The sequence below is a fragment of the Pteropus medius genome, unplaced genomic scaffold (genome assembly GCF_902729225.1).
Source record: "Pteropus medius unplaced genomic scaffold, Ma_sr-lr_union100, whole genome shotgun sequence".
NCBI classification, from domain to species: Eukaryota; Metazoa; Chordata; class Mammalia; order Chiroptera; family Pteropodidae; genus Pteropus; species Pteropus medius.
In genome coordinates, this window is record NW_024349802.1 from 16,637,038 (window position 1) to 16,656,405 (window position 19,368).

At 40.5% G+C, this 19,368-nt stretch overlaps 2 protein-coding genes across 2 annotated transcripts; both read left to right on the forward strand.

Moving 5' to 3' along the window:
• The first annotated feature begins 102 nt into the window (after positions 1–102).
• On the forward strand, positions 103–6,377 carry SPINK13 (serine peptidase inhibitor Kazal type 13). The gene is made up of 5 exons (XM_039836483.1): positions 103–305; positions 1,286–1,388; positions 2,622–2,659; positions 3,295–3,422; positions 6,130–6,377. The coding sequence occupies exons 2-5, from the start codon at positions 1,319–1,321 to the stop codon at positions 6,173–6,175; spliced, it is 282 nt and encodes a 93-aa protein (XP_039692417.1). The 5' UTR covers positions 103–305; positions 1,286–1,318; the 3' UTR covers positions 6,176–6,377.
• A 7,631-nt stretch (positions 6,378–14,008) lies between these two features.
• Positions 14,009–18,491, forward strand: LOC120581167 (serine protease inhibitor Kazal-type 7). The gene is made up of 5 exons (XM_039835916.1): positions 14,009–14,212; positions 15,040–15,163; positions 16,038–16,063; positions 16,737–16,861; positions 18,238–18,491. The coding sequence occupies exons 2-5, from the start codon at positions 15,043–15,045 to the stop codon at positions 18,281–18,283; spliced, it is 318 nt and encodes a 105-aa protein (XP_039691850.1). The 5' UTR covers positions 14,009–14,212; positions 15,040–15,042; the 3' UTR covers positions 18,284–18,491.
• Positions 18,492–19,368: the final 877 nt, after the last annotated feature.

The window sequence follows — 19,368 nt, forward strand, 5'->3', positions numbered from 1 at the left end:
AACCAGTGTTGTATTCAGCAAGAAGTTTCACCAGATCATCTGGAATGTAGTAGATAATTAATCTGATTTGCAAATGGATACAAGTTCTTCTTGTTCTTATGACTCACAATCAGAAACCACAAGAACAGAACCTCCAGGTCTGTTCCTGCCTGCTGGCACATGAAATAGCAGAGGAGGTGGTTCAAGAGAAGGATCAAACTAGGAAACAGCCATTAGATGTCCCTGACTGCAGCAACTTTGCTCAGGGCTAGCTGTGACCTCAGAGTGACTACAGCAGGCTCACGTTTTGTAGCAAGTTTATTCAGGTAACAGCTCTTCACCTCTTTTCTTAGACCAAATCAGTGATGGAATGTCTTTGGCTTTCTTCTCTGTCAGTAGGTTTCCCTGTATGTTTGTTTTCCTCCAGCAACCTCCTTTTGTTTTCTCTCCACATGGAAGTAGGGAAAATTCCTCTCCAAATATGGTTCTCCCTCATTTCTCTACGTGTCTGCCAGCTGCATTTTGGAGAAGAAGCATGAGGACGTTGATGAAATTACTTGGAAAGTATCTTCTCTCGGCCTCAATATTTCCATCCTTACAAAAGAAGAGTTTAGCTAACAAAATTGGCAATTTAATATAGTTACATTCTTTACTTATATTAATATCAGTTGATCTTCTCAATATCCTATGAACTTCATACTTCTTCTGAGGCTCACATCAAAAAAGATGTTGAAGCTAGAATTTGAACCCAGATATATGCACATGTATATGTCTACACCTATATATGAGTACCCATATATGAGTCATAAAAATTATATTTTGATCTAGCTATTGATATATATCCTGATTCTTGAATCTGTGAAGGTATCCATATTTTTTATGACCCAGGACCAACAGTTCTATTTTCAATCTGTGCTTTGTATTAGAGTAACGGGCCTGGAAGGAGAGACTTAGCGAGGAAAAGTGGGGCTTTAGTGTGGGAGAGACTGGTGCATTCCAGGGACTCAGATGACTTGCATTGTAGGGTGACATGCATTACAGTGTGCCTAATTCTTCTTCCAAACCAGGACTGTGATTGTACAGTGGCTGCTGGCAGAAGAGAAAGTAAAGAGTTGGTTTAACTGTTTTCATTCCTTCTTTAGAGCAGAAGGGCCCTCTCAGGTCTGAATCCCTAGAGACCAGGGCAGTGTGAAACGACCATGGCCAAGTTTACGGAAATGGCACCACCGCAGGATAGTAGGTTCTCTCATGTTTGGAAAGCCAGTTGTGCAAGATTAGGAATAAACTGTCTTGAGCATCTTCACAGATCTCACCAAAGCAGGACATTAGAGGACCTCAAATGGCTGCCTTTCCTCGCATCACCATATTTTTCCTGGTATTCTCCACATTGACACATACTGTTTTTTCAGGTAAGCAAACTTACAGGTCTTGGGAAAGAAACATCGAATTTATTTTACTTGTAAGAAAGACAAAGAATAATTTGCGGCTGGATAGGAGATGTTTTGCTGAGACATAGGCCTTTGAGCTTGGTAACGCAAATCGGTATCAATCGGGCAGCACTGTTGGAAGAAAGAGTTGCTATAGAAGATCCTCTGATACCTGAAAATTAAGTAACATACCTCTAGGTGATGCGTGGGTCAAGAAAAATCAAAAGGGCAATTCAAAATCATTTTGAACATAAACGAAATGAAGCCAAATGAACAAAGTTTAGGTTCAAAGATGTGTCATTGTACCTTTTTCCTTTCGCTCCAATCCCACCCTCGCCCTGTATGTACCCAGCCTCATTAGTCTCTCTCTTTCCTGTGTTTCTTTTTGCTCAAATAAACATGTATATGTATATTTTGTTATTCTTCCTACTTTCTTGCATAAAAGATAGCAGGCTAAAGAACATCTGAGCTTGTTTTAGCCTTGTTGCTTTTTGTTTTATATCCCGCACATGAATGAAAACAATAGGTTCTTGTTCTTTTCTGACTTATTTCACTTAGCATAATACTCTCATTTAAAAACACTTATTCTTGGGTATTTGAAATATCATCTCAACAGTGAGAAATAAAGAAGAGGAGAACTATAACAGGTATTTTCTCATTTTGCTCTCTCACAGCTAGCTGGTCACTCTCTGTCCCCAGGCAACACCAGCGCCCCCCACACAAAACAGTTCACCATGGTTTAGTCTCTCTAGAGCCAAGGAACTCCTGAATTTCCTCATCCTCTTTCACCGTCATCTTTAATTCAGCCTCTTGGTAGGAACTGACCTCATCCTTTCTTTCCTATGTTATATTTAATTTTTATAACAGACTTTCAATGTGTATACTAATCTAGTTGTAGCAAAGAGGAAACTAAAGCCTACAAAAGTCAAGCAACTTAATGAAAATGACAAGGTTGGCAAGTTATGCATCCAACCCCAAATGGTTTTTACTCTTTCTTCCTCAGTGCCACAGCCAATCGATAAATGAAGTCAGGCGTGTGAAAATGAAAGGAACAAATAAATTGATAAAGTAGTCACCACCCACAAATTCTGTTATATAATTTTGTGCAAATGAGTTATTAAATTACGGTTCTTCAGTCAGTAACTTCAGTGGGTAAAATCAGATTCCATGGAAAACCGTTTCTTTTAACCTATAGTGTCTGTACTTTATTTGCAGGTGCACTCAAACACCGTGACTTCTCTAAATGGCCTAAGGTAAATTTAAATTCCTCAGTTCTGAATTCTGATTCTATCTGATCACTCTCTTGACTTGAGAGACCTCAACTTCATAGTGGTGAAGTAGAACAGTGTTCTATGTGACCTTGAGCACATATCTTAACCTCTTCAGACTTAGATTTACTCCCAGATAACACAAGCATGATAATGGTAAAATATACCTCTAAGCATTAAATGAAATAACAAATGTCATTTGTTCAAGGTCACAAGGTTAAATACAGGGTTTATTCCCAGTCTCAGTATGAACCTCACTCTTACCAGCATTTGAGCCCCTGTTCTCTAGAAGTTCACAAACACATAAATATCTCTACTCACATACTTCTTATAATGATCTTCTGACACTGAGACTCCAACTTTAAATGGAAACTTTGCATGTGGGTTTCAAACTGAGATATTACAGTGCTCATGACTTTAAGAAATGATGGGATGGGTGAAGGCACTGCACTCAGCAAAAAAAACAAAAAAACAAAAAAAACTCGGCTGACCAAAGCCCAGAGGAGAGGAAATCCTTGAAAAAGATCATTTAACTAGGAATATTTGACATTATTTGTATGTGGGACAGAAGTGGCAGGACAAGAATAAATTGGGGCGGGGGAATGTTCTAATATTTGCAGCCCCCGTGTAAAATGTACTACCCCATGGAACCTGACGAAGACTATCCGTGTCCGGATGTGCCTGCGTACGTTTGCGCCACAAACGGCCACACTTACAAGAACGAGTGTTTCTTTTGTGTCGCTCAATGGTAAGTTCAGAATAAAATACCGTCATTTTTTTCCTCTATATTTCTTCACAGAAATTTTAAATAATCTTAGCCAAAGAACTTGGATTTACTGATTCGTGGGATTTTTTTTTTTTAGAAAATAGCCTCTATTATTCCCAAAAGATTTCAGACTACACATAAAGTGATGTCTTTTTTTTTTTAACATAGCAAACATTCAAAATTGACTTATTAAAGAAAAAGAAGAAAATCTTACACAATATTTTGATTGAATTGTGTAGGGATGTTAGCAGATACTCTATAGAAATCCAATTTTTAAAAATCACTCAAATTTTCTGTAGCAACTTATATTGACGTACCTATAAATAACACCCCTAAATGTTGTTCGGAAGATATAAATAGATGTGAATACAGATGTAGATATAGACATAGATCCAGGTGTAGATACACATGAGTAACCAAGTGTTTGTGTGGTGAAAATTAACAGTGGGCTTTTAATAACCTTTTGACTTTCAAATCAATTCAAGGAAAGTTTAGATGAAAAAACTAATATTCCTTGTGATTTATTTTATCTCCATTAGAAATCATTTTTTACAAACCAGCCTGACTTGTCAGTAACTCCTCACGACCTAGGCTACCCTCAAGTTTGATAACTTCCTAGGAGGACCCACAGAGCTCAGAAAAGCTGTTAAACGCACGGTGATGGTTTATTACAATGAAAAGATACAGACTAAAATCAGTGGAGGCAGAAGTCTCACACAGTGGAGTCCAGGAGAGATCAGGCACAAGCTTTCCGTTGTCTTCTCCCGGTGGACTCACACAGGCAATGCTTAATTCTCCCAGCTATGATGTGTGACAACAGGTATGAAGTACTGCGAACCAGGGAAGCTCACAAAAATCTTGATTTCCAGCTATGTGTTGGGGGCCAGCCACCTAGGCATGCAGCACCTGCACTGCAGACAACTTCTTAGTCTTTCACCTCCCCACCCCCTCCCAGAAAAACATTTCAAACTGATACAGAGTGGCTTGAGACCACTGGGGAACAAAACAGGCGTTCGCCTGAGCATGAACAATCTGGCGAGGCCTATGACCTTGGGTTACAAAACATTCTTATCAGGCAGAGTTTATAGGTTATTTTGCCAGAGATAATTAGAGCATTCCAGGTCTGCTGAGTTTGCTTCTTCACGTGCGTCTTCCTTTGAGAGGAATCCTCATGGGCGTCCAGCGTCGTGTTCCCGTCCCATGAGGGTTATTGCTGAGCACCAAAGGAAAGAGGGTGAGAAGCTTGTCCAACAAAGAAAAGATTTGCTCATCTTCAGAGCAAGTACTGGACTCAGAGGATGATTGAAATGTTCTTGAAAGGAAAAGAATGAGAACTGAAAACAGTGAATTAACCAAGTTTCTACCACTGGTTTCAAGGAAAGGTGAATGAGTGATGGAGGGAGGGGAGTCATTCCGCCCTGTCTGCTTTTTGTAGTGTTGTGAAGAAAAATCCAGGCAAACTGGACTCCCAGTCCTGAGAGATACCCACCATTTACGAACAGTGTAAATCCTTTGAAAAAAGAAAACGAAAGAGTTTGGATCTTGGCCAGAATGGATACAGAATCACAGCCCCTATCTTTAGAGGTCCCCGAAACAGATCCCAGACCCTTCAGAAGTGTGCAGTCTTATTTGGCAAAAAGAACATATGGGTAGAAGAATTCATGATAATAGAGAACAGCAGTGGTTTTGTGGAACCAAAATGGTATTTTAGTAAGTTTTGGATTGGTTGACAGTATTTCAAAAATCAGAAAATATTTTTCTGATTTCCAACTTATTTTGAAAAAGCAAACATTGTACTAATAGGAAGCTAGAATTTTTGCATGTAAGAAATAAGCAATGGTGGTTCATAGTAGCTGCCCATCCAGATGGAGTGCAGGCATTCCAGGTAGCTAGAGACTCACCTCTCTATTGTGGTGAAGGTGGCCCACTTCACTCATTTATATCAGCAACTTGGCTCCTACCAGCAATTATGTTTACAGCCCTGATCCAAGTGAGTAGTTCTACATCAAAGGTATGCTTGATATAGAGGTTAAGGTAGGGAGTCTCTTGAAGGAAGAGAAGGTTAAAGACTTCTTAAAGAAAACAAAATGCAAAAGAAAATAGAATAGGCAATTTATACAGGGTTCACTGCTTGGAAAAATATTTGGAATTGAGAAGATGGGCAGTGTCTTTGGAGGAAATAATAAAGAAAGAAATTGTGTTGAAATGAATGTTCTATATCCAGAAAACAGTAATATATCAGGGTGGAAAGATAGGCAAAGGCTAGTCTTCTGGGAAACAAATACCAGAGTAAGGAGAATAGAATAGTCTATAGGCATGTAAACCTAGTAAAAAGTTTATTATAGTGTGAAATATGTGAATTACTATGCATCTCATTATTGCTATGGCTGTCTTTTCTTGGTAGAAAAATCGGGCATAGCTATGTTTGATGGAAAGGTATCAAAATGGGAATAGGTTAAGAAACAAAAGATCCTCTGTTGAAACACTTCACAGGACACTTTTTGAATAATCAAGACATCGGGGAGAAATGTGCAGGCTATGGTAGTGACAAACAGGAATGGAAAAGAGATGGGTATAAAGGGAATTGTGAAAGCAGATCCCCTCATTAGGATGTCATTTGGAAGATACGGGAATGTGAAACAATGCCCACTTTCCTTGTGATACTAGTCTTTTATTCTCTTCTCTTTAGGGAACTTAATAATGTTGAATTTCATAAATATGGAAAATGTGATTAATGGATAACAGAGTACTATACTCGCTTATTCTTTTCACTAAATGCTGAAAATCATTTCTTCTGGAATTTGAGGGTGTGTAATAACACACTTCTACGCTGCGCCCAAATTTGGACCAAATCGGAAACAAAGGAATTAAACTAATGGAGGATCAAATATCGCATTTATTACAAATAAACATAATAAAAGAAATGGTAGATATTCATCTCTGTGTGCTTGCTGATTGTTTAAAGTCAGCTTTCATTTTGCTTATGTCCAAGGTCTATTATTAAGTAGACTTACTTGACATGCCCCTGAATTAAATTTACTGCAAATTTCAGGTTCCTCTGCAAGGTCAGACTCTGCCCCTACTAATCTCACTTAAAGACGTGAGCAAAAGAGAAAATACTCATGAATATGAGGCTTTCTACCTTATATTCATGAATGAATGAAGCCCATCTTCATTAGGTGAGAAAAATGTCCACCTGCTAATAGAAGGGGGGCGTTTTGGGGAGGCAGGTATGTTTTGGAGAGAGCAAGAGTGAATCCATATCATTTAACCCCCTCATTCCAGCATACCTAATTCTCACTCCATCCCACGGTTACTATTACATCAGTTAACAAATTCTGTTTTATATTTTTTGCTTAATCTGGTTTATAAACTGTCACTTCTGACAGAAATATCTTGACTAATACAAGGAGATGACGTCATTACTACATTGGAGGCTGGGGAAAATGAAAGGTGAAAAAAGTGGCCTTTGGTTGTGTGCTCTGTGTCATTACCTGTTATTGCCACTAGATGTCAGCCTCTTCTAGCTTAGTCTGACTAGTTCCTTATATAACCGGACGTGTCCAGAAGAGGGCGCACAGCTCTGCTTTCTCAATCACCTTTCCAGCTAATAACACACAGAACACCTTTGCTGGCAACAAGGACGCACCTTACAACTTCCTTCTTCCTTGGTTTTGCACAAGTTTTTGTACAAAGATAGGCCTAAGCATACCGTATTTTAATGAGCCTGGGCATCTGTGTTCTGTATTAATTCTCCAGGCAATTGGGGAAAGCACATCTACATTTGACAGTCATTTCTAGACTGAGTCCCCCTATTGTTGCATATCCTCAACAGCTGGCCAAATGGAAAGAGCAGGTAATGAAGTCACTGAAGAAGTGACATCGGGAAGGTAACCTCTCTGGGCTAACTTTGTCTCTCTGAGAATTTTAACTTTGATAATAAAAGTTATATAACTTTTATATAATTAGCATTTTATTATATAATTAGCATCACTGTGTATACTGCTTCGTCTTTGTCACCCTACAAACATGAATAAAACGAAGTCAGTTAAACCCAAAATGCACTGACTGAAAGCCTAATTCAGGTAGTCATAGGTTCACCGAGTTGGAGTGAGGGCTGAGATCATCTGAACAGTCTGACTTCCACAATATTTCTAATGGACTAGCATATATCAGGGTTTCCCACTGATGGTTTTATTGTTGCTATGGTGGAGCAAAAACATTGCCATGGAGGTCCAATTAGAAGGGAGTACTGCTTACCTGGAATCCAAACCTACACTCACGATGCTTTCAACCATCAGAGCCTTTTCTAACAAAACAGTTTGCTCTCTTTCCCAGTTAACAGTAGAAGATGAATCTTCTGTCTTCTACGCAACACACACTCAAGTCTCTTTTCTCCAGGAAAAACAAACGCAAACAAAACTCTGGTACTTCAGTCATTTCTCAAGCCTTGTTTTTTATTATTTCTTTCTGGTCTGGACATGCTACGTTTAGATAGTACTCATCGTAAACTATGCAGGCATTACCTTGATTAAAGAGCCTGTCGATCAGCTGAATGAATCTTCTTTTTGTAGATTATGTTTGGACACCGCTGGGAGGGGTGGATTCCTTGCGTTGTCACAGTGGCGGTAGCTACTGAGAAGTAGGTGGAGGTTCTCTGTCAGCAGTCGGGATACATTTACCTTGTAGCCTTTGCCACTGAAGAGAAGGCTGCAAAAGGGCCCTTGCTCACTCAGACGACAGCGATTTCAACTTAAAGATGATTTCGAGTTATTTGGAAAAAATGTGGAAGAGAATGTTAAACATGTCACGGTTTCCTCTTCTTATTGAAATTAAGTTCAATCGAAAATGGTTGAATTGTTTTAAGTTCCAGTGAGATAAGCTTTCTTTCTTTTTAAATTCACTGTGTAAAACAGATTTTTTTTTTCTCCCAAATGCTGGCCGAATCCTGTGTTACTCTACTTTTTGACATAATATGGAATCTTAGGACTCTCGTTTATTCAGTAATTATTTATTCAGTAGTTCCTACTCTGTGCAATGCACAGTGCTTGGTGTTGGTATAAGCAAGCAAACAAGACAGACAAGTCTTGTGGAGCCCGAATTTTAGTGATGGCAGATGAATAATATACACATAGAGGAACAGGCAATGGCAGGTAGTAATGAATGCTGTGATGATAGTGAATAAAACAAGGTCATATAACAAGTGAGACACATAATCAAAGTTTAATAGCTAGACACTAAATGAATGTTTGAGGCCATGAACTCCTAAACACAGACTCTACTTGAAATCGCCATAAGAAAAGCTCATGATAGAAAATAATAAGAAGAGACAAACGTGGAGAAAAGGCAATTAAAAAAATAAGTGCAAGAATTTTTTAATCCAATCTCACGTAGAATTCAGTACAAAACATTTAACCTAATCAATCACAAGACACAGGCTAGAGCCTGTCTGATTTACAAGTTGAATGTTTTATAATGACAAGACATTTTAGAGAATACTGGAATCGGAGAAACAATCTAGACTGGCTCCTTCTCATCATTCAAACGTCTATTCAAATAGCACCTCTTCTGAGAATCCTTCTCTGATCACCCAATCAAATTTGGCCCCCATTTCCATATTATTCTCTAGCCCAATATCATGATATATTTTCTTTTAAATACTCATCAGCATATGAAATCATTTTATTATAGTCTATGGTCATTTTTTTTTTAATCTACAAGAAAATAAGTTCCAAGAAGTAGAGTCCTTGGCTCTCTTGTTCATCTCTGAACCTCTAGTGAGGACAATACTGCATGGAACAGAGAAGGGAAACGAAGTTGACTTTTACTTGTGTTTCACTGTTATGAAGTAATGTTATGTTAATGCGTCAGGATAGGGAGGACTTACAGGATTACAGACTCTATGGAAATATCAAAGAAGCTGATCTATATCGTCTGGAGAAAAAGGACTTTTCCAGGCACTCTAGAGCTGCCTTTTATGTCTGAAGGGATTCACTTAGAAAGATAGAGCAGATTCATTCTATCAGGCTCCGTTGTAGAGAACTAGAATGTATGGAAGCTGCAGAGAGAAGGAGTTCTCTTCAATATGGTAAAAACTTCTGAGCAGTCCAAGCAGACTGAAAAATTCAGTGATCTTTCTTGGTAACGACTCTGTATATTAGACACTATAACTTTATGGGAAATTGGAGTATATCTTTCTTTCTTAATGTCCGAGAAAGCACTAGCATCATTTTAGATGTTATTAAATATTCTGTAAAATAATAAGTAAACTGTGACAAATTAAGTTGGGGTAAAATTGAGTTAAACTAAGTGAAAAGTTTTCTGTATTGCAAAAAACTTATAGAGCCTTTAATAAAATAAAGTGCATTGTGAATCCCTCCAAATGAAATAGAGATCCACGGTTTCTCAAATCTGATTGACCAAGGAATTCTTTTGTCAAGAAATACTAAACATTTCATGGGATAAAAGGGTCTTGATGATCAATGGTTTGTGATTCTCTACATGTAAGAAGGACATTGATTTGTGATTCTCCACGTGTGAGAAGGAATTGGGGGAAGGTGCAGAGGGCAGAATGTCATAGATGGAATTGCGTCTCCCCAAAATTCATTCGTAGAAGCCCTAACCCCTAGCGTGACTGTATTTGGAGACAGTGCTTTTACAGAGGTAATCGAGGTTAAACGAGGTCATCAAAATGTGGCCCTAAGCTAATAGGACTTTCATCCCTATCAGAAGAGGAAGAGACACCAAGGATCATGCACACAAGGACTATGTGAGGACACAGTGAAAAGATGGCTATCTACAAGCCAAAGAGAGAAGCCTCAAGAGAAACCATCCTGCCCACGCCTTGATCTTGAACTTTCAGCTTCCAGAACTGTGAGAAAATTAATTTCTGTTGTTTAAATCACCATTCTTTGGTATTATGGTAGCCCTGGAAGGCTAATATAGTCTCTAATATTGGCTAACTCTGGGGTTACAGATATTCCTTCAGCACTGAACAAGGGAGACATGATTTTACTAATAGGAGCTGGGAGGTGTGTGTGTGTGTGTGTGTGTGTGTGTGTGTGTGTGTGTGTGTGTGTGTGTAATCTAGATCTATATAGTGTGAAGTTGCTCCACCTAGGAGCAACATAAACCAAAAGGAAACAAGAGTTGTTATTGTTTCTACGCATTATCTTCTTCAATGACTGGAACTCTGTAGCCTCAGTGATTCAAAGAAAATTCTACAGAACCAAAACATAGGATCCTTGCATGTGCTAACTCCCGGTTCCCATGAGAGGCAGGGAACAAGGTCCTTCCAGACACAAGATCCAAATGCAAAAATCCTCTTGGTCATTGTACCTCAGTGCACACAGAAGCATGAACATGGAAAAGGAAAAGGAAGGTAAAAAAGAGCTCGAGTGTGAAGGCATCACATAGGGAAGGGAGAAGCAGGCAGACAAAAGGCTAGAGCTAGTCCAGCCCAAGCTAGGCCACTGATTTTAAACTGTCATAAGAAGGCTTCAGGGTGTTGGATGGAGTGTGTGCTGGACGCCAAGGACGGAGCCTGGGAGTTAGGCGTGGGCCAGAGCAGCAATTAGGAGGGGAAACGGAATGAAGGAAAGTTCCAACTTCTTTCCACTCACCCCCGATCCTCAGCCTTATTTATCATTTGTACATATTAGCGTTCCAAGGAGGGATTTTTTAACTGGAAAACTGGAAGCACCAGCCTAAGCTAATCTCACTAGATGTCTGGGAAGCAGAAGGCACAAAGTATAGAAGGGACTGTCACAGCACTGCACCTTGGATTGATGAGGGTGGATGGATGGGGCAAGAACCCTTGCCTCCTGCCTCTCAAGCATCCCCTCTTCCTGCTGGGCCCCTCCTTGCCAGATGATGCTCACAGGTGAAAATGCCATGCACTCCGCTCCAGCCCTGGGCTCCCTCTGCCTGGTGATTTAAAATAGCATCTGTCTTTCCCGATTGCTCTGAATCTGCCAGTTTTACTTCTGTTATTCTAATTTTCAATGTGTCTCCAAATCTACCTTAAATTTAGATTTAAAGGCAGTACACCAAAGTAATTAAAATCCTTGGCTCTTAACTTGAAACTGGCCACTCGGTCCAAGTCCCTGTTACCTTAGCTACATAAAAGGGCAAATAACTGCATCTCTCTCCTAAGATCACTGTAAGTCTTAAATGAGATCACGCCCATAGCAGGTGTAGCACAGTTCTAGCATACAGCGCGTGCTTAAAGTATGGCCGATTTTCTTATTATACCTTTCGCTTCCTACAGCCATTGTCTTTTACCTGGATTACTGCCAGCTGTGGCGCTGGTTCCCCTATTCCCTCCAGCTCACAACCCAGGAGCTCCCCATTCAGGCCCCGCTCCAGTTTAATTCTCTCACCCTTCTCCACTTTTTGATGGTCACCTTTCTCCTCCCCCGCTGTGACACCCAAATCCACTGGAGAAGAAATTAGGGATTCAGCACTCTGAAACTTCTCCTTCATCCTTATGTTTTTTTGTTGATGTTTTGAATTCTGTGTTGCCTTCCCTAGAATAAAACCTTTGTCACTGAGGTCCTCTCTGATAAGGCCTCACATTTTGGCCCCTCTAAGAATACAGGGAGGAATTACAAACTGCCCTCTGTGCAGAGTGGACTGCTTTTCAAAATCTTCACAGACTCCTTCTTTCACTTGCAAAGGACCCTCCATCGTTTGTGGCTCAGGGTTTGGCTTGAAAATTCCCTTTCCTGTGTAAACAGCTGCCAAAACCCAAAGAGAACCACACCTGGTCATTCGACCTCACTTTTCCTCACCTTTTTAAATTCGAAGACCTTTCTCTCCACTCTTTCTTTATCTGCTTTACCTTCGGGTACACCCTGAGAGTCATTACTTCAGTCCCACCCTTGAGACATTAACCTGACGCTTGGCCTACTAGCTGCAGCCTCCATAAACAATCACTCTCATTCCGCACATCTACTCAATTCACATGTAGCCTGCACCTTGACCTCCAAACCAGATTAACTGCTCACTCCGTGCATAACCCATCTGAACCTCTTGAACATCTGACTCTCTTCCAAGCCTACCACAGTCTTTACGGCTCCCCCTCAAGTCTCTGAAGTACACACCCCCATCCCTAAAATCCCTTTTCTATTTCTCACTCAGCGTCATAACATATTTTGAGAGAAATATTTAGGATGGTTCTGACTGAGACTGCTAAAATCTGGTGCTAATTTTGTCTAGTGACCATTAATTTTTATATCCCTGTCGACTGTCTGACACGCTCTCATCAATGTCTGCGCCAAGCCTTCTCCATCCTTCTCCAGCTTCCAGACCAATATAATTTTTCCACAGCAAGTAGCAACCCCAGAAGTTAACAACTGGAGCCAACCTTACAATGGATTCCTTCATCTTCCTCTCCCTTTCAAAGTATCTTTGTCTTTATATTCATCTACTCGTCTCTGCCCGCTCTGTCAGAGGGACTGCTGTTTCACCTGGGCTTTTAATCTTATTTTCCATTTTTCTGTACTCCTCTCATTAGCCATCCTCCACCGCATATACTATTCTTTTCTTCTCCCCTTTAGCTTTAAGACATGTTCAGTCATCCCAGATCTTGCTAAAGCTTTAGCTTCTTCCATTTCCCTCCTCCCTTTTGCTATCAAACATCCAAAAAATATTATAACCATATCTTTCCACTTCATTCTGATCACCCTTTAATCCCATTCCCACTCATCTTTGATAAAGTTATAGTTTCAAACTGCAAAAAAAGACACCTCTTCTTGAAACATAATGGCTTTTACTCAGGATTCATTCTCTTCAAATGTTCATAGCAACAATAAAACAGAATTAGTTCTCTTTATCAGAACGTTCGCTTCCCTTCTTTTCCGTGACTGAAGCCAACATCGTCTTCTCCTTTAATTCATATCGTGATCTTGGGGAGATTACTTAAACCCTCTGAGCCTCAATTTACTCAGTGGTAAAATGAGGGCAATAAAAATTCCTTTCTCAATGAGTTGTCATGAAGCTCACGTTCCATATCATTAGCTACCATATTCCAAGCTCTAATTATGATCTTGGCACTCTGATACGTACACACGCACACACACGACATTATAAATATATACATAATCTCACTTAACTTTCAAAACCATTCTGTGAGGTAAATATTATTTCTGTGTTACAGATGAGAAACTAAAACATCCAGAGTTTAACTTATCTACTCAAAGTCGCAACGTCAACATTAATTAGAAACAGGATTCCAAATAAAATCCACTGGGCTCTCTGCCCATATTCTTGACTGTTATATTGTTCCCTAAACAGATGTAATAGTCAAAATTTTAGGGAGTCATGCAATGTTATTAGCTTATTATCCTTTTATTATTAATTTTTTATCTTTCCTGGAGACTGTGCTTCACACTGCACTAAAATAAACCTGCCAACCAAAGCATTGGAGAAGCAGAGTCCTCTGCTTTCTCCAAGGTTTTCATACATATGCTCTGAAGCTCAGTAGACAAACAGCAGTCATTTGGACAGCCGTGCCTGCCCAGCGCAGTTTACAAGCTAATGTCAGCAGCCCGTAGCAGAGTCTCTTGGCTCATCAGTAGCAGTGATAATCACAATTACAACTGCACGCACCGCACTTTAGAGCACTTTCACGTAAACGACGCCAGTGATGTGAAGTCTAACGTGGGAAGCAACAGTTACCACTCGTCAGGGTTGGATCTAAGGCTCTACGTGGTTTCTGTGTCATTGCCAACTATTTCCAGTTCTCTCCCACCTGGTCTTTAAGGAACAAGGTAAGGTCACACTCCATAACCTCTGTCATTGGGCCAGGCCATGTGATGGCGACTGAGGGAAAGTGATAATGGTGTCACTTTGGGCCTGGAACATTTGATTGTTGAAAGGGGAAATGCTCAAGAACACATTTTCACTTCAGCTGGACAGTGAACGACATTCCAAATAGTGACAACTCTGCCCACTTGGGATTCATTGAAGGCAACGCAGTACCGTCAGCTGACTGTACAGCTTGGATGAAAAATAAACTTGTGTTGTTTTAAGTCACAGAAATCTTGGGGTTGTATGTTTCTACAACATAACCAGGACTTCCTGATTGACACAGGCTCACAGCACATAAGTGACTTACCCGAGATCACAGAGGTAGAAAATGTCAATGCTTTTCTCCGAACTTCATAAATACTAGAGTCACTATTCCTTCCACTCGGCCCCAGCTGGCTTTGTATGTTTATTGCCTCAAAAATAAAAATTTAAAAAAAAAGTATTTTTGCAGAAGCCAACATATAAATCTAAGTGTGATCTGTCCTGGGTTTAATACCCTCTTCGTGAAATAAAGTTTGACATTTTTCCTTATTTCATAACTTAATTTCTTCTTAGAATTTTAAATAACAATCCCCACCTCTTAGACAGACAGAAAAATACTTCTTACCGCAAATGATTAATTTGTTGGTCAGGTAAAAAGTAGCAATTAAGTGACAAGGACTGCACCACCACCCAGGGTGTGACATTGTGCTTTGAGAGCCTCTCAAAACCAGCAATGACTCTGGATGACCTCATAGGAAAGGTGGAGAGGCCAAGTGTCACCATATAAACATGGCCCCTTTCCGAGGGCATGGCTGATGCAGCTGTTGTGACAGCCCTGAGCAGCCTCTGCATCATAGCCACCTCCAGCATGAAGACTATTGGGGGTCTCCTTCTGCTCTGTACAGTGACCTACTTCTGCAGCAGCTCAGGTGAGTTAAGGGGAGATAGTGCCCTGTGCAGCCATTAAGCCTGTTTTTCCAAGTAACCTCTCCTGAGATGTGAGCATTAGAGAGAAATGTCTGGTCATGTGGATTTAAAGTGTGCTGGTTTAGAATAGAAAGAGTATTGATTTAGAGTGGAAACAGTGCTGGCCTGGGAGAATCTTCTGTTTCTGCTAGACTTTGGAGATTTGGGTCTAGTGTCTTCCTTTTCAAGGATTTTTATTTCTGTCCACGGAACACAGAAATGGACCCTTCTCTTCATCAGTCTACCATTTTAAAAGGACACTGGAACTTGTTAGATACTATTCGATAATTTTCCGGTTATTAGATACTATTCCTTGGTGCAAAATGCAGAAAAACTCGGATGCCTATCAAGACCGATCCAGAAGGATTGAAATAAAACACAATTCTCCAAAGCCCAGGAGTCATCAATTAGACTTTTATATGGTTGAAACATTGCTTAAATCAATCCTTACACTTTAAAGACATTTTATCACATGATTTTGTATCGCTTAGGAGGGGGAGAATATCAAAGATAGGAGTCGCACTGAATATCTGCCTATTGCTATCTGATTACGAACCATTATCAAAGACACAATGAGCTTCAGAAAACATCCCATGGTAATGAAGGGAGGAAATTTGGATAATTCTCTTGCCTGAACCAAGGGCTTACCTAACCCACCAGCCATTTGGCTTCCTCAGCAAACAGCTAGAATCTTCTTGCGTAAGATTAGAGTGTATGCTGAGACCTGTTGCCAGAGGAAATGCAGAATCTTAATCTATAGGATCAGATTTACATTAATTAATGAGACTTCAAGTGTTTGCTTTATTCTTAACATTTCCATCTGTATATCTCTTTCAGAAGCTGCTAGTCTGCCTTTAACAACGGTGAGCGTACCAAATTGCATTTTTATTTCAATTCCAATCGACTGTCAGTCAACAAATACTTATGAAATATATCTGTAGGATTAATTCCGTATGGTTAGGGAGGTAGGCACAGATCAAGAAATCTCTGCTGTTTGAGGAAATATGACACACATTTAAATAACCACAGCCTTATAAACTATTCCAGAGTTAAAGGAGAGAGAGGTGACTTCCAGCCGAGGGCTGGTGAAGTCCTCACGGAAGGGACAGCATGTGAGCGGGGCAGGACCTTGGTTAATTTCCCAGGCCCTGGATTCAAATCCCAACCACATCACTTTCTAGCTTTCATGTTATACAAATGTTCTCTTTTAAGCCTTAATTTCCTCCACCTGTAAATAGGGATGATAGTAGAACCTAAAGATTAAACAAAGAAAATTCATGTAAGATGTAAATTTAATGTCTGGCTTAGAAATGCTCAGGAATTATTAACTGAGTCTACTAGTAATAATAGAAGTATTCCTAGTAGTACTAGTATTTGTCCTAGTAGTAATAATATTACTAATAGAAGTAGCCACAGCAGCATCAGACTGTCTGAGCTGGGACTAGGATGGTATTTTGCTTCTTGTACTATAGAGTCTGGGGTATCCTAGCTTGGGGGCCAGGAGGAAGGCAGAACATTCACTTGTGTCTGTCACAGGTGGACTGCAGCATTTACAAGAAGTACCCAGTGGTGGCCATCCCTTGCCCCATCGCGTACATGCCTGTTTGTGGTTCTGACTACATCACCTATGGAAATGAATGCCACTTGTGCACTGAGAGCTTGTGAGTACCTCATGGGGAAAAAAAGAAGTTGGGGCCAGTGTCTTCCACCGCAAACTTTTCCATGAGCCTGCTTAACTCCATAAACTGTACTTATTCCCACTCGAAGCAGCTGATAGAGATAGAAAACTGACTGCCTCACAGTCAGACTAGGGGTGGGCCACTATGTCTGCCAGCTTGGACTGGTCACAGAACCTCCAACTGAGGGAGTCCAACAAGACCATGAGTTTTCAAATTGCTGTCCCAAAGCCCAGAGATTCTGGAGGGGCAAGTCGGGGGTCACCGAAGGAATTCAGGGGATCATTTAGGGTGGTCTCCACCTTCAAGTGCAGCTTTTGACTATTTTAAATGGTGGCGTTTCATATAACATTTTGTTTGAAAAAAAAGGATCCTGAACCCCACACTAAAAAATAATTTCCTACGTGACTTTTAAGAGGTCATAATACAGCTTGTTCCTTAGACAAACTGGCTAGAGAGCCTTTATCTTCCACAATTTCCTGGTGGCTCTAAATATCTGTAGCCTTAAGGGAGATAGAGGGGATAAAGCTACCATAAAGATATGTTTTCCTTTTATCTAAAATAGAGGAATGCAAGCTGTCAGTGCTTGGACCTAAATCACAGGGACGTGTTTTGTTTAGGTATTTTGTTTGACCTGCAAAGTGTTTTTGAAGGCAATGCAACTAGGAAGATGTCACTTCTTTGGTGCAGAACAGGCAACTTAGCATTTACTGTTTTACAGCAAGTCCACATTGCTCGTCATTGACCCTCTTTTAGACCCACGGAATTTGGGCCACATATCTTGGCTCTTGTGTTTTTCTTCTTTATGATTATTTTAACAAGCTAGAATATCTGGTTAGGCCCTGAGCCCAGAAGGATATATCTACATGAATAAATATTATTCATATGCAGGAACATTTATTTCACGAAAGGGAAAGTTCTCTAACATGCGCACTCATGGCACCCTGGGCCTACAAACCAGCTTATAGTTAAGGACACTGAAGGGGACCTGTGGTGGAAGTTCTTCTCACTAGTACAGGATCCGGCCTCATCACAGGTCCTGCTGAGCAGCGAAGGCAGAGGGGCAGGCTGCTTCAACCCCTGGTGTCAGAATCTCTCCTTCTTTGTTGTTTTAAGACACTGGGTGATCAGCCTGGGCTCTGGGATCAGTGGAAACAGCAGGCGGGGTGGAGGTATCACTGGACTAAGGAAATTCTGCTGCTCCCACCTTCAGCATCTGCCTGTGGCAAGAACATTCCATTTCAGAGACTCAGTTACCTCATTTGCAAAATGAGGTTCTGCCTCTAATCTCTATTGTCCTTTCAGCTCTGCCATTACACACACTAGTGCTAACGAATCTTGTTAATGGTGTCTCCCCTTAGGAAGAGTGATGGAAAGGTTCAGTTTCTTCATGAAGGAAGGTGTTAACCTCTCCGCATCTGCAGGCTCAGAGCAATGCTAACCTTCAGCGCATCTTCGTCATCCCTGGGCGCAGACTGCTGCCTCCCTCATCGCAGCAGAGGTTGGGGGAGGGGTGGAGGCAGGTGCAGAGTCGTCTCTGTTGAGTGGAGATACTTGCTGTCCTCTCCTTCAAACTCATGCCTAACCGACTGGCTTCTTTTTGCACTTCATTAAAAGGACCTCCCCAAAAAGTTGATCTTTACTTCTGTTTAAATTTCTTTCTTAGATATGGATATAATATCTCAGTTTACAAAGAAAACTGAGAAAAATATAAATTTGGTTATTCAGGAGAGAGTTTTGTACAAGGAATCCCAAATGGCTTCCAAGAAACGTGTGTGCACACACATACACACATACACATACATATGTCACACACATACATGGATTGGAATGGAGTTCGGTTCAATTAAAGTTCAAACTCTAGAGGGGGTTCTAATTCGTGTTATAAACACAAATTAGAAAATAACTATACACACTAATAAATGCTGTGACATAAGTCTAAACTAGGTTATATATTGGAGTAATCTTTCTGTAGCGTAAATCTGATTCTATTACTTCTCTGTTCAAAATCCTTCCTTACCCATTGCCTACAGGATAAAACCCAGACTCATGAGCATAGTATTACCTACCCAGCTCCTTCCTTCCCAGTTGTCTCTGAAGGACACTGACTCTAACCCCGCCCCCAGCCCTCTGTGGAAATGGCCTTCGTCCTTTTGGTTTCAGCTGACTTTTCTCCTTCCTGTGGAGCCTTCTCTGCATTTGGTTTGGCAAAGAAATGACTGAGAAGTCAGAGGTTGATTTATAAACTAGTTCAGTCACGTGCAAACTGTATAACTCTGAGTGGATTACACTTGGCTTTATAGGGCTTTTGGAGCGATGACTAAACGAAATAACACAAAGCACCTTATATGCGACAAATATACACTCGATCAGTATTAGTGCCTGTTCCTGACTGCGTACCATTCGCTCATCCATTGTTTCACAGCTCGTTGTATGTAATACTACTTATCACGCTGTACTGAATAGTTGGTGGGTGTGTTCTCCTCCCCCTA